This window comes from Candoia aspera, chromosome 3, assembly GCF_035149785.1.
Source record: "Candoia aspera isolate rCanAsp1 chromosome 3, rCanAsp1.hap2, whole genome shotgun sequence".
Classification (NCBI taxonomy): Eukaryota; Metazoa; Chordata; class Lepidosauria; order Squamata; family Boidae; genus Candoia; species Candoia aspera.
The window spans coordinates 33,417,552-33,432,233 of record NC_086155.1 but is presented as its reverse complement, the minus strand read 5'-3'; the positions used below and the strand labels follow the sequence as shown (position 1 = coordinate 33,432,233).

Sequence of the window (14,682 nt, the reverse complement as noted above, 5' to 3'; positions counted from 1 at the left end):
TAAACAGGGAGCAAACCCCACACTTACTCACACTGATGATGTTATCTAGTTGGGTAATGAAATGTCTGCAAACAAAGAACCAGAGAGCACCAAGGACTCCAAAGACTACTTACAATGAAATCATGCATTTGTCTGCTATATATCCAATGACAGTTGTTAAAATTTATTTATTTATGTATTTATGTATGTATGCATTTATTTATTTATCTATCTATCTATGGTTACAAACAAGAAAAGAGGATTAGTGTCTACAAGCCTTGTTGGATTCCCAGAAGCAAATGGATGTCACCACAGGAAACTGGATTTCATGGTCTTTTAATCTGATCTAGCAGGGAACTTCTTATAACAGTAAAGTAACCGAATTGCTGCACTCTCAGTTGCTTTTATTTTTATTTTCCAATTTACTCTTAGATTGCCAGACCTCACACTGACTGTAACCACTTGTTCATCTGATATTCTGAGCTTCTTAAAGCCTGTTTTAAGGAATCATGATAATTCTGCTCCCCCCTCCAAAATACCCCTCTCATGATCATAAAAAATGTATGCTCCTTACATTGCACTGTCCTTAGTAGGCTTTGAAGATGAACTGGGAAGGTTGGGCTCTACTATGTCATTAAATTGTGAGTTTCCAATATTTTTAGCCAACTGCAAAAGAAATAAGAATATAATACAGATTTTATTACATAGTGAAACATATCAAATCTATTCTAGTGCTAAGCTTGTGAAAGAATTGTAACAGTACAGGAAAAGTTAATTCCTACCAGAAGCTCTGAGGTGGCCAACTTGTCCAAGGCTAATGACTGGATACGGGAGTGATGAACACCCATCTCTCGGTGAATCCCAGAGCATTCAATGCAGATTAAGATCCCCAAATTAATGGAGAGCCATGCTGGATCTATGCAGGGAGGAAGCACAGGGATATAGTTAGTGTTACCTTGCTGGAAATGATGAATAACATGAGAAGTTATCCCAATGCATTGACACTGTGTAGGTATTCCCTAAAATATTAATAGTGGAGATGGACTGTTTACTATAGAATAATTTGATTCAAAACACAAGAAAGAAAATAAAATAAGGGAAAACAAAGCCTATAGTCAGATTTAACAATCTGTGGACAAGGAGTAGGGCAGATGAAAATGTCTTATTCAGAAAAAAGGGGGAGGGGCAACTGTTGTTTTGCAACATCAAACTCTCTTTAGTGAATTAAGGTTCAAACACATTTGTGTTTCCTTTTGCCCTCTTGTGCAACAGGTAGTCCATCCCCTTTTCTTGAGGAGAAATCCCATTTCCATTTGTTTCTATGTTTTGGCAACAGTGAGATCTGCTGCCAAAACATAGTTGTTTCTCATGGGCTATGTCAGAATTAACTGTCACATTGGCACTGATGCAATACCATTGTTTTTATTCTCAAATGGGTCAGCTGGATGAAACAAAGAATGGTTTGTGTTTTCCCAGTTCCCAAGGAGAGGCAGCAATGAAGACAACTGTATGTTAGCTTCAAACTGAAGATTTAGGGAGAGGTGTGGTGGTGGTTTAGAAGCAATTTTCTAAGTGTTTGTGTGAAGCCTAGCACAGAAATCCTAGGCATCCACAGCTAGTGCAATGGCAGAAAATGATGGCATGTGTACAGTGATGCTTTAATGCAAACCCCACTTTTTCATATTCTGTCCCTGTGCCAGATGTAAATCCATAACTCATATTTTGTTACAGCTCCCCACCTTGCCCCTGCCACAGATGCCTATAAACGTATCTAATCTGTTGCAAAGTAGCTGCTGAACTCCAGATACAGCCTACATCATGTTCAGAATATGAAATCAAATAGAAATCAAATGAACAAAATAGGAAAAACAATTAACTGGATGGGTAAGAAGCCTGTTTTTGAATCACACATTAGTCAAGCCTTCCCCAGTCTTGTGCCCTTGACGTATGTTGGATTACATCTCTAAAATTCCCTGCTGGCACAACCAGCAGGTATGTGGATTGGAAATAGTGAGAATTGTTGACTAGCACAACTGGAGGGGACCTGGTTAAGAAGACTGCCTTATTCCAGTTCCTGGAGAAGAGGCAGGATACACACACACATCTATATTTGTTGTTGTTGTTAGTTGCTGTCAAGTCATTTACAACTCATGGCGACCCTATGTATAACAGAATGAAATGCTGTTCGGTCTTGCGCCATATGCCTGACTGTTCCAATGTTTGCATCCATTGTTGCAGTAATTGTATCAATCCATCACATTGAAGGTCTTCCTCTTTTCCACTGGCCCTGACTTTACCAAACATGATGTCCTTTTCAAGCGATTGGTCTTTCCTGACGATGTGCCCAAAGTATGAGAGTCTAAGCTGATTTGCAACATCTTGTAATGAGCTCCTCTAACAAGTTCCTTTTATTTCTATTTTATCACATTTTAAATTCACCATTCAACTTTAGATAGTTTGTTATCCTACTACGGAGCCTCCCTTGCTTATTTATATTTTACTTATACTACATATCTTTTGATATGGGGAAAAGGAAGAAGAGACAAAGGACTCCCTTGACAATGTAACCCTCATCTAAACCGCTGAAACAACAGAAGGTGGACAGATTTGTTACAAATAAGCGAACCTCGTCAGCAAACTATGATTCCCTGACTTAACTACTGAATAGAAAGGATTCTTTAGAGTGGGACTTACAGGCTGAGATAGAGAGTCAGCAATTTTGGAGCTTACTTCATCATTGATAGAAAATACTCCTTCCCCACAGGCTGTTGCTGTTTGCACAGCTGCTGAACAATTAAATAAGGGAGGACTCCTTGATCATAAAAGCTTGGAAGTCCAAAACTCATTGGAACTTATAACCAGACAGTGTATTGACGGCACAGACGGTTCTCTCAATCTTTGATTTACTGACTATGATCAAAACTCAAGTTGTATTCTAACAGTCAGGAATCACGCTGAGGCGAGGAATAGGTCTCTAGTGTTTATTACTGCTACATAAGACAGAAAATCCTAACAAACTGAAGAAGCGTGGGAAAAACCCAGACAGATAAACCCCAAAAGTTAAGGCAGGTCTGATCTGTGTCTCTTTGAATGGCTGCTTAATTCCTCAGTACTATGCATGCGTTTTCCCCCCTGGATAGAGGCCCCTTCCTGCTTGCCATCAGTACTCATGACAAGTTGATTCTTTAAAAGACTCCCTGGTTGAATTCGGTAAGAATCATGCAAATCAAACTGAGGCCTCTGGTAGAGCTAAGGGCTCACACTTACATCACTCCTTGCAGTTAAGCTGCCAAGGAAGGGAAGTTTCAGCCTCTGAAGTTAACCCTTTATTAGGAGCTAAAAGGGAAGATATGAAAATGACAAACAACTGTATAGAAATAGATGAAAAGGGTAAAAAACCTGTATTAGGTAAATGTTATTTACAACCCAATAAGATAGCCCTTCAAATACAAACTAATAGAATTAATGGAGGCAAATGGGAGACGAAAAGAGCTATGCTCCAATCATTAAGTCAGTTACTACAGTGTGAGAAATGATTTGTGGATTTACAAAAGATAGACTGGCTACCAGCCAGAGGTAGCTTTAGATGGATTTTGTTGACTTTTGGTCTTTCTGTGATACCTAGTATGCTTCTAAAAATGAAACCTTTTCTGAATATATTCTCAATATTTCCAATCCAAGTTTTTCATTCAGAGGAAGTTAGTCCCCTTATAATTCAGCATCATCAAGAGAGTGCTAGAATTTTAACTCATAGTAGAAATACTCCTGCAGATAAACCCAAGGACACCTTATTAATGGAGACCATGCCAAGGAACAATAATACTAAACAGTCTCTCCACCTGATAACTCAGTTGCCTCCTGATCCTTTAGAAGGAAACTTAATTAATGTATCCAGTGTTCTACCAGATAATAGACAAGTTGATACACTTAAGAAATTAAATGACTTAAAAGGAGCTTTAACGGCAACTTGTCACACAGTGAACCCTCTATTAAATTTAACACTTCAAACAATGCAAGAAGAAAATCCTCACCTGGGACAACAATATGAATGCACTGAAAAGAGAGAGCAAACTAGCTGTAGGCAGAAAGCTGTCAATGGGAACCAAGAATTACAAAATCCAGACCTAATATCTGAGATAGCGGAGCCTTTTGCTCTCACTACAAGTATTAATAATACACAGAAACAAGTGGAAACAACTAAAGAAAAAATTATTACAGTGGCCCAAGTTCACGAGCAACCCTTAGAAATTTCCAACCTTGGATCTTTAGAAGACAGGGATATGGATGGGACCCACTTGGGTCATAAAGAGGCTTTGTCAAGGATTTTAACACATATGGCCTGACAGTATGCAGACCAGTATAAGATTAATCCCCTGAAAATTATTTCGTGGAATATAGCCAGATGGTATCGTAACAAAGGCCTTAACAATTTAGATCATTTATTAGATATGGATGTCCTTTTGTTACAGGAAACTTGGACAGCCGATGATCTTGTATTCAATGGCTATTATTCGTACAAGTTGGAGGGAACCTCTGGCAGAGGGCCAGGGCAGATGAAAGGTAGACTGGGAATTCTTATTTCCACCGCTCTGAGAGTAGGTCATAAATCCATTCAGCCACTTAATCAAATAACTATGGCCGTACTCTTAGATCTGGGAAATATTTTTTTGTTAATTATTAATGTATATTTCCCACCAATACAAAGAAGAGCTGAAATTGAGGCAATGTGGTCAGATTTAGAGCAGTACGTTGATAACCTCCTTCTGGAATACCCTAGTGCTTTGGTACTCCTCGGGGGGGATTTTAACACCAGGCTAGGTCCTCAAAGGGTGAGGAAGACATTGGCAGAGGATGATTTACAAACAATTCAGTCATCGTTTATGTCTCCCAATACCTCATAAGACCCATTGATTTTGTATAAAAATATAATACAAAAATTACAACCAATATTAATTTGCTTTACTAACCCTGATATCAAAAGGGTTGTGACTTTCTCTAAGACATGTTTTGACAAAGAATGTGTCAAAGCTAAGAAAGCCCTCACTGCAGCTTATCACCTATATAAATCTGAGACAGAGTCTAATAACAACGCAAATACAAAGTCTCTTGAACACCTTCTTGCCATCAAAAAATGGTATAAGAGACTGGTGGCTGATAAGAAGAAGCAGTACATGAAAACCATGTGGAAACGTCTTACTGAAGCTGCCAAACTGAAGGACGCCTCCCTTTTTGGCAATTATTATCCAACCAGACAGTCATTATCCAACCAGACTGTTCTAGACTCTCACATTTCACCAGAGGTGTGGGAATATCATTTCCAGAAAATGTATGAGGATCCTAATAATACAATGTTGACACCAATGAATGAAGGTCTAACTGAGTGGCCTCCAGTTTCAGTGACTGAAATCAAATTTCTTATAGGACAACTTAGAAAAGGGAAGGCTCTGGGAATGAATTTTATTTTAGCAGAAGTATTAAAGAATAATGTTGAATGGTGGTCCCCAATTTTAGCATTGCTTTTTACTTATATTGATAATTCGGGGAGAATCTCAGAGGATTGGGGCCTGGCTATTATAGTCCCAATTTTTAAAAAAGGGAAGACAGATGATCCTGCCAATTACAGGCCTATTAGTCTACTGAATACAAATTAGCAAGCTTTACGCCAGACATCTGCAAGAAAAACTTAAAGACTGGCTGGACCAGAGAAATCTTATAGTGGACGAGCAGGCTGGCTTTAGAGAGGGCAGAGGAACTATTGAACAATGCCTGATTCTTCAACATTTGATTGAAAAATATTGTACCAACAAGATAACATCATTGTATGCTGCCTATATAGACTTAAAGGCAGCTTTTGATTCTATATCTAGACCTAAGCTGTGGGAGAAGCTGGAAGCTGCCTCAATAGATAGCAGGCTTCTCTACCTAATACATGCCCTACACTCTGATATGGCCTTGAAGGTCAGATGCAATAGATCTGGGTCACTGTCCAAGCTGATTAAAGTACAAAAGGGGGTGAAACAGGGCTGCATTTTGGCTCCCCTACTTTTTAACTTTTACAATAATGATATGGTAAGATGCCTAAGTCACTCGGACTTTCACCCTCCTAAATTAGGGGACCAAAGTATTGCTGCTTTATGCAGACGATGCGGTCATACTTTCTAGGACTCCTATAGGTTTCAAGAGAGCTTTGACATCCTCGGCCCAATATTGTATTAATAATCAGCTAGAAATAAATTATCAGAAAACAAAGATAATGACCTTCGCTAAAAGGCCGAAATTTCGCTCCTGGAATATAAATGGGCACAGAATAGAGCAAGCGACTAGCTTCAAGTACCTAGGGGTAGTTGTGCATGCCACTGGATCTAGGAAACCTCACTTTGATTATGCAGCTGATTCCGGACAAAAATCAGCCAATGCCATTTAAAAGTTTTTCCAGAGTAAAGGAGGACACTATATTCCAGCAGCTCTTAAGCTCTTCCAGGCGAAGACATTAGCCCAGCTCCTCTACGGGTCCTGTGTTGCTGCTCCGACTTCAAGCATTACACCTCTGGAAAGAGTGCAATCAAAATTTATTAGAGCAGTACTCCAAATGCCCAAATGTGTGTCAAATGCTTATCTTTGACTGGAAGTTGGCATGATAAAAGTTGAGGCAAGAGTCCATCTAGCTTCCCCGAACCTTTGGCTAAAACTCAAGCATTATCCCCAAGGTTTTGCGCCACTCATTTTCCAAGATTACTTCCAATCCTCTTGGTTAAAGGATATTGAATTTAGTCTCGCAAAGCTAGGATTTTCCATGGATTTAATTCTTAGCATGGATTATGAACAGGCAAAATTGACCCTGAAGCAAAGGATAAAGGACATAAAGAGACAAATGGACTTGGAGAAGTCTCCTCATTGCCTATCTTCAGAGCATAATAAATATATTGTCAATACTGCTAACTACCTTACTCAACTCGAAATTCCTAGCCATCAGAAAGCTTTCTCCCTAGCTCGAAACCATGTACTCCCTTCTGCAGTCTTGGAAAGCAGATACAAAAAAATCCCAATAGTGGCAAGGCGGTTCCCTTGTAACAATGGTGATATAGAAACCATAGACCACTTGCTTCTCCATTGTCTTTTTTATAAAGAGCTCAGGAGTAAATATTACCTCTGATCAATATCCTAGGTGGAAAGATATAGACTATATGCAAATGTTACTTATAGACGAACATCCAACTGTCACGGCGCAAGTAGCCAGATTCTGCGCAGCTGCTATGAAGATACGTCAGATTATGATTGGAAAAATGTAGTAATGTATCCCGTGTAATAACTTTAAGTGGTCTTAAAGTATATATTTTACTCTTTTTATTACTCTTTTTAATATTTTACATATCATATTTTATAGATACTTATATTCGATAGAATATTAGTCATGATAATGTAAATTAATAAGATTGCTTTTAAATTTGATTAAGGGGCTTATTTACATTATGATCTATACGTATTTTAACATTTAATTGGAACTTGTAAATTCAAATTTAAAATTATTTTAAATCAGATGGTTCATATTTTAAGGTTAATGTGTATATCTTTACAGAATTGTATCTTGTACTGGTCAGTGACTGTAATAAAATTGAACTGAACTGGAGTCTAAGCCTAGTTATCTTCACCTCTAGGGAACATTCTGGTTGTTTTTCTTCTAAAACTGATTTGTTTTAGAACTATATATTGTATGACAAAGGCTGATTCTTGAACATCATGCCTACATCACCCATTTCTACAATTAGTTACTTGACATGACCATTTGCTGGGCTCCTAAATTGTTCCTCAGAGAAAAAGGGAGAAGTAGCCACAGTCTCTTTTTGTACCTGGAGTTGAGCAGTCACAGCACATGTTGTTTCCTGGCATATGCTTTATTTCCTCAATGATTGCTCCAGTAAGGTCCTCCATGCTGCATCCTTCCTTGTCTTGTGTTTGTTTGAAGGCCACGTTCAAAGCTTCTTGTTTACTGTTACTCAGAACAGAGACCCATCTGTAATATAGAAGGAAAGTGTCATTAAATAAATGAGTGCCTTCATCCTGTTAGGTAGAACCCAATCTTCAAAAGTGAGCATTTGCACATCAGACCACATGAATCCAAAGTAAAGATTTAAGTCTGTGATTGGCCAGACCCACCATTTTGTGAGAGTGTATGTAACATGCTATCAACATTCCAAATGTGCCCATCAATGCAAACAACTTGGGAAACTTGAATTAAGGAGGTCTATAGAATCTCACTGTGTACATCACTTCCTTCACATTAAGGAAGGGAGGAAGGTAAAAATGGAGTCTGTCTGCATGATAGACCAACATTCATGTATGAAACATTTCCCTGACATGGGAAAAGTATATAGTGTTATCCTCTCCACTTATTCAGTTCATGCATCTGTGAAAGACAGAGTTTCTCTTAATTACATTTTTATTTTTTCAGAATGCCTATGGAGACCCAAAGACATTTGGGTAAAAAAGATACCATACAATGTAGACAATGATGGTCTACATTGTGACATGACAGTTCCCATTTAATTTTTTAACCAAAAATATATATTTTTTTAAAAAGTCAAGTGTGCCAGGGAACCTAGTGGATGCCAAGGAAGTATCTGCCGACATATTTCCGCTCATAAGGACCACTCTAGGGACTCAAGTGCCAGAGTCTTCCACCATACAGGACTAGTGGTGATTTGAGGCTTTACAAATTATTTGAAAATATTCCTAAAATCCTAAAATGAATTGGACAATTTAAAAACAACAATTTAATTAAAAACAAGTAAAGAACAGACCATTATAGAATATTAGTAATCTTCTTAACCTCCACCATCACTAAAATAAAACAATAGCAGAACATGAAAGAACAAATATATTGAAACTTTTGTAGATATGTGGTTTAAACAGGTGACACAAAAGATTGATCAGATTGGCATTGATCCTGATTATTTATTTTCCAGGGCATTTAATTGTATTAAACAAAGATTATGGGATAATTCAGTACAGGAATTAATGGCTAAAGCCAAACTTTTGTGTTCACCTGTAACTTTTGGAATTAATTACAGATATACTTTTCAGCTCCCTAAATATCTGATAGTTTATATTTAAGTAAATGCAGAATAGCCTTTTCAAAAGCCAGATTCAATGTGTTACCATCAAATATGCCATAGAGTAGATTTCAAAAAATCTCCATCTCTCAAAGATTTTGTCCCTGTAATGATATTTATCGTGAAATGGTGGATCATATTTTGTTGTATTATGAATTTTATAGGAGTCTTCAGTAGGAAGTTATCTGGCCTATTTTAAAATTAAAAGTAGGAAAAGATACTTCTGAATATGTTAAAATTTTACTTGCAGATCAAAATCCTAAAACTACAGAGGCAACACCCAGATTTTTAACTATGGCTATAAAAAGATTTTTTAGTAACACATCAACCAGTTGGGGTTTTAAGTGTATTATGTAATATTTTAAAAATATATTATTTGTTAAACTGTTTTATTTAATGCCAAATTTTAGATTATAACTTGCTATTGGACCTTTTCAGTATAAATAAATTGAAATTAAAAGAACCAATATAAGAACTTCAATTGGTAAGAAAGTAATAATAAAATCTTAGACTTACAAGGGACCACCCAGGCCCTTGAGATAAACCTTTTCTCAGCACAGGGGTCAAAAATCTATTCAGCTGTCTTTGCAGAGATCCAGTGAAGAGGCACCTATTTTTATTCCCTAGTACTTACATATTACATTCTTGTTCATCCTCTGCCAGGAAGTGATATGTCCGATTATCTGAAAAGAAAAAACACAAACAGAGTAAGACTGTATTTGAATATTAGCAAATGAGAAAATAGCAGAGATAAAGATATCTCTTACATGCAAACATGGAAACAACTGAATATTAATAAAGAGATAAAAGAATAAAACACTTGGAGTCATTTGGCACAAAATATTGTAGGATGATAGCCATATTAGTCTATTGTAACCAAAAATCAGAAGGCATCTGGTAGCACTTTTTCACAGTTAATTTTTTTTTTAAAGGGATAAGCTTTCATGAACTTCAGCTCATTTTATCAGATGCATGGTGTAGCTAAACTGATGTATGATTTAAACTGGGATGGGGGGAGGGAAGAGAAGACAGGGTGGTTATGCAGATACAGGTTACATGTGAGATAGATTACAAGTACCTAACAATCATTTCATCAGCAACAAGCAACCTGGTGATTTCCACATACTTTGGACAGCAATTCCCATAACTCCTTGCCATTGGCCATGTTTGCTGAGACTGGTGGGAAATGAAGTCAAATATCTGGATGATACTTAGTTGACTACTCCAGTCTGACATGAACTGAATAAAACTCACGTGAAATAAGATCAAAACATTTCTTGTCATCCGCATTTGGTTTAACTTGGCAAGTGAGCAAATTCAGCTTGACCGGAGGACGATTTAACTAGTTAACCATAAGAAAAGAAAATGTACATCAGTTTCAATAACAGTTAACTAGAATCCTAAGCACCACTATTTGGGTTGAATCCCAAGATGTTGCCCTGTCTTTCAAATAAACAAATATAAGATAGTGCTGTCATTCCTACTTCACAAAGAGGTTCAGATGAAGTATGCTGAAATATAATTTTTGGTGCCACTTTTTATTAGGCCCATTTTTATAATATATAATTGTTATATCAATATCTTTGCTTTCACTTACTGCAACAGACAGAAATAGGGTAGTGTTTGAGCAAGATTAGAGGAATTGAAGACTGATCTACATGGGCATTGTATCCTGTCAATGCAATGATGGTTCATTCCAGACACATGCCTTAACCTGTCTTTCCTCAAAAATAAGAATTATTTTTCTCTAACTGCACTTGGGACAATTCTTTTGGACAATTGTGGATTATATGGCACTGACAAAAACTGTGCTTCATGAGGTGTGCAAAAATGTTTAAATTTGGTATGTTTCAAGCTTGCAGTGCCCCATTTTGAGACTGAAAGAGGCTGTTTTGACCATTCTGGAAGAGATTTCCACTTGAAACTGTTGGGTACTAAGCTTGAAACACTTCTAGTAAATCTAAAATAGCTTGTTTGAAACTCAATTGTTTTCCATGGAATTTCAAATTCAAAATGTTTTGCACAAAATTCCTTCCTTCCTTCCTTCCTTCCTTCCTTCCTTCCTTCCTTCCTTCCTTCCTTCCTTCCTTCCTTCCTTCCTTCCTTCCTTCCCCTACATCATATAAGCAGCAGTGAAGAAACAATGTTTTCATCTATAGCATATGAGTAAGTTGGACAAAGATGAACAGCAGCAACCAATTACACCTGCAAGGTTATTGACCAAAAAAATCAAAATCACATTTTAGCCCTGTCGACTTTTCCCACAGCTCCAAGATGTGTCCTTCATGCTTATCTAGACATACCTAGGATATTGCCCTTTGTGCAAGCACCGAGTCATGTCTGACCCTTTGGGGGGGTGCCGCTTTCGCAACGTTTTCTTGGCAGACTATAGCGGGGTGGTTTGCCATTGCCTTCCCCAGTCGTCACCTGCACTGTACTGTACTGATAATCATATGCAAAATATAGATGTATGGGTGGGAAGCAATTGCATTTCAAAAGATCACTGGGTACCTTACACATGAACTACTCTGTGGTTCCTATCTAAGAGTCTTAGATCTACAATAACCTTTTCACTGTTCACTGTTTTTCTGTAAATTTTTATGCAGATAGCTTTAATGGGAATTCTAGTGTAGAAGCTTCTTTACATTAAAATCACAATCCTGTATTTATGCAGACATCCCATTATACATAAGATTCAGTTGTGTTCATTTATTTTCTGGAATTTGTGGCATATGGGTTTTAGTGGCCTGGCATGCTGCTGTTCTGCTGGTATGAGCCAGCCACTGGAGTAAGTAAAAGGGGAAAATGAAGCTCAGTTCTGGCCTTGAAGGGCAGCTGTGCTGTCACCAGGGCTGATGAGCTGACCTGGCTGCCAGCCAGGGCTGGTGTGCGGAGATGTCGAGGCAGCCATCCCATTGGTCCAGCCTGGTATATAGGGGTTGGGGACTAGAGCACTGGGGGGACATCCACCTCCTCAGTTGCTGGGGGACATGCTGCTGGTCTAACTTAAAAATTTGAGGAGAGATCGAGAGAGGGGAGAGGTCTGCACATGGAGTGAATGGAGTGGCTGGAAAGAAATGTTGGAGAGAGAAGTTGAGTGTGCGGAGCAGTTGTCAATTCCTGGTTGGGAAGGGAGAAGAAATGTCCATGGGTGGCTTCTCTGGAAGAAGGGAAATGAAGACCCAGAGGGATATGAACTCCTCGCAAGACCTAAGAACGGGAAGGAGGGACCCAGCTGGCTGCAGGCGGTGGCTTCATCCAAGACCCAAGAGGGGAAGGAGGGGATCAGCTGCCAGTGGAGAAGCCATGGTCTCTGGGCAAAGACTGGGCAGAAGACCCTGAGAGAGGTTCTTCCCCCAGTGAAGAAGCAGTAGGTGTTCGGCTGAGCAGTTCCAGGAGAAGGTCAAGCTGAACACACTGCAGTCAGGTCCTCCTGTCCCAAGTAAGGCTGCAAATGATACACCAACCAAGACTGGGTAAAGGCCCTGCTGGCCACAGCTTCCATCTGCTGATCCAGCAGGAGCCATGAGTCCAGGAGGACCCTAATTGTGGACCTCCTCTTTCAGGGGCCCTGCAACCCCTCCAGAAACAAAACAAGGGCACAGAGGAATCCCAGTGTATAAAGAGTAGCTCCATTTTGCAAAGGTTTTGTTTTAAAGAGAAACACCCCTGATACTGGAAGTAAAATGCATACCATACTGTGTGAAATGGTAAGATAGCCATTCCTGACTGTGCATTTTCTCTTCTGCCAGACTTTCCTTAAGCTGAAATACAAAAACAGCACATTTTGATCCTAAAGTTAAAAGGTAACGTTTTAAGTTTTTGGAGAACTAACCAGTTACATATACTAATTCCAACCACCATGGCATAAGAGAAGCATTAGAATGGGCAGATCAAACAAAAGGCACTCATGTTTGGAATATAACTATAATTTAAGTGAACTTAAAAACATTCATGGAGAAAATGTTTCCCACTGTTTCCTTTCTTCCTAATGAAGCCATCTGCAAATGGTAAAAAGTAAAACAGTAAAAAAGACCCTTCTTACAAATCTATGAGCCAGATAGCTTCATTACAGGAGAGGCAGTCTTTTATACAGTTAAGGGTTAAGCTTGAATTGAGCTTTGGGTCACCAGATATCTGAACAGGCAAAGGAGGACACAGACAGTTGGAAAGGAAGACACACTAACTGCTTAACTTGCTTGGCATCTGCAGCCAAAATTACAGTGAAAAACGGCAAAAAAAATTACTTAGGCCTACATGTATATGAAATTACTTTTTCCAGCATCAGAAAGACTAGCTTTTCAAACGCAATATTTTTCCAACAAATCTTCATTTTCAAGAACACATGCTAGCGGTAACACAGAATCCTCAAAGATGCGCCATTCAAATTTCACGAGAGAAATGTATGATGAGTCATGTGATGTACAGACTAGAGTAATCATAGATTTGAGGGGGCTGGATTGTAGCTGATTGCTGGAATCAGGAAATAAATTAAATAATGTAATTCTAGGCTGTTGAATCTGTCGATGAATGAGGGAAAGAAAGAAGCAATTTACAAGGTCACAATATATGAAAATTTGAATGACTACTGCTGCGAAAACAGTCTAAAATAATAATAATAAACCAAAAAGGAGGGCAATATTTGATTTTAAGTCTAGCTGCAACTTCTAGTCCCTTTGCAAGGCTAGCAACATGTAGAGAACATTGCTGAACAGGTAGTCCTCGCTTAACAATGCTAAGTTCATCTGGGAACCCTGTCGTTAAGTGATACAGTGATAAGTAGAAAAACCTTGTGACCACGCTGCTTAGTGATGGCAGTTCTAGCAGTCACCATTGCTGTCATTAAGCAAGGATCTCATGTGACTGCGACTTGAGACTTTCTGCTGGCTTCCTCACTGATTTGCTTGTCAGAAGCTGGCAGGGAAGGTTGCAAACTGCAATTATGTGACTGCGGGATACTGCAATGTCATAATTGTGAACCAGGCACTGAGCACCCAGATCACAATCACATGACCGCGGGGATGCTGCAACAGCCGTAAGTATGAGGACTGACTGTAACTACCACTCATTCAGTGCCATTGTAAGTTTGAACGGTCGTTGAATGAGTAGTCATTAAACGAGTACCACCTGTAGTCAAATTAATTTATAGTAGAAGCTTATACACATCTATTCAGACATAAACTGAGTTCATTGGGGCTGATACCAAAGTAAGTGTAAATAGGATTTCAATCTTAAGGAAGATTAGATAAAGGTAAAGGTTTCCCTTGTAAGTCCAGTCGTGTCCGACTCTAGGGTGCGGTGCTCATCTCCGTTTCAAAGCCGAAGAGCCGGTGTTTGTCCGTGGACACTTCTGTAGTTATGTGGCCAGCATGACTAAACGGAACACCATTACCTGCCCGCTGAAGCAGTGCCTATTAATCTACTCACATTTGCGTGTTTTCGAACTGCTAGGTTGGCAGGAGCTGGGACTAGAAGGCAAATTTCCTATTCTTTTGTCCCTCCATTTCCCATCCCTTATAATTTACAAGAGTCATTTGGAAATGGCTACATGGTTGGCTTTACACATTATATAATGCCATGGCTTCCTTAATAT

General features: G+C 38.7%; 1 protein-coding gene across 6 annotated transcripts in view; it reads right to left on the bottom strand.

The window, feature by feature from the left end:
- The window catches only part of LOC134493049 (arf-GAP with SH3 domain, ANK repeat and PH domain-containing protein 2-like), a 52,512-nt gene that overhangs the window by 17,116 nt on the left and 20,714 nt on the right, over positions 1 to 14,682 (bottom strand). For all 6 annotated transcript variants that reach the window (XM_063297291.1, XM_063297293.1, XM_063297295.1 and 3 more), the window contains 6 exons: positions 12,784 to 12,853; positions 10,344 to 10,431; positions 9,724 to 9,772; positions 7,827 to 7,990; positions 762 to 895; positions 554 to 645 (listed from right to left, as the gene is read on the bottom strand). In XM_063297291.1, coding sequence (XP_063153361.1) covers positions 554 to 645; positions 762 to 895; positions 7,827 to 7,990; positions 9,724 to 9,772; positions 10,344 to 10,431; positions 12,784 to 12,853 — 597 coding nt within the window. The remainder of the gene's footprint in view (positions 1 to 553; positions 646 to 761; positions 896 to 7,826; positions 7,991 to 9,723; positions 9,773 to 10,343; positions 10,432 to 12,783; positions 12,854 to 14,682) is intronic.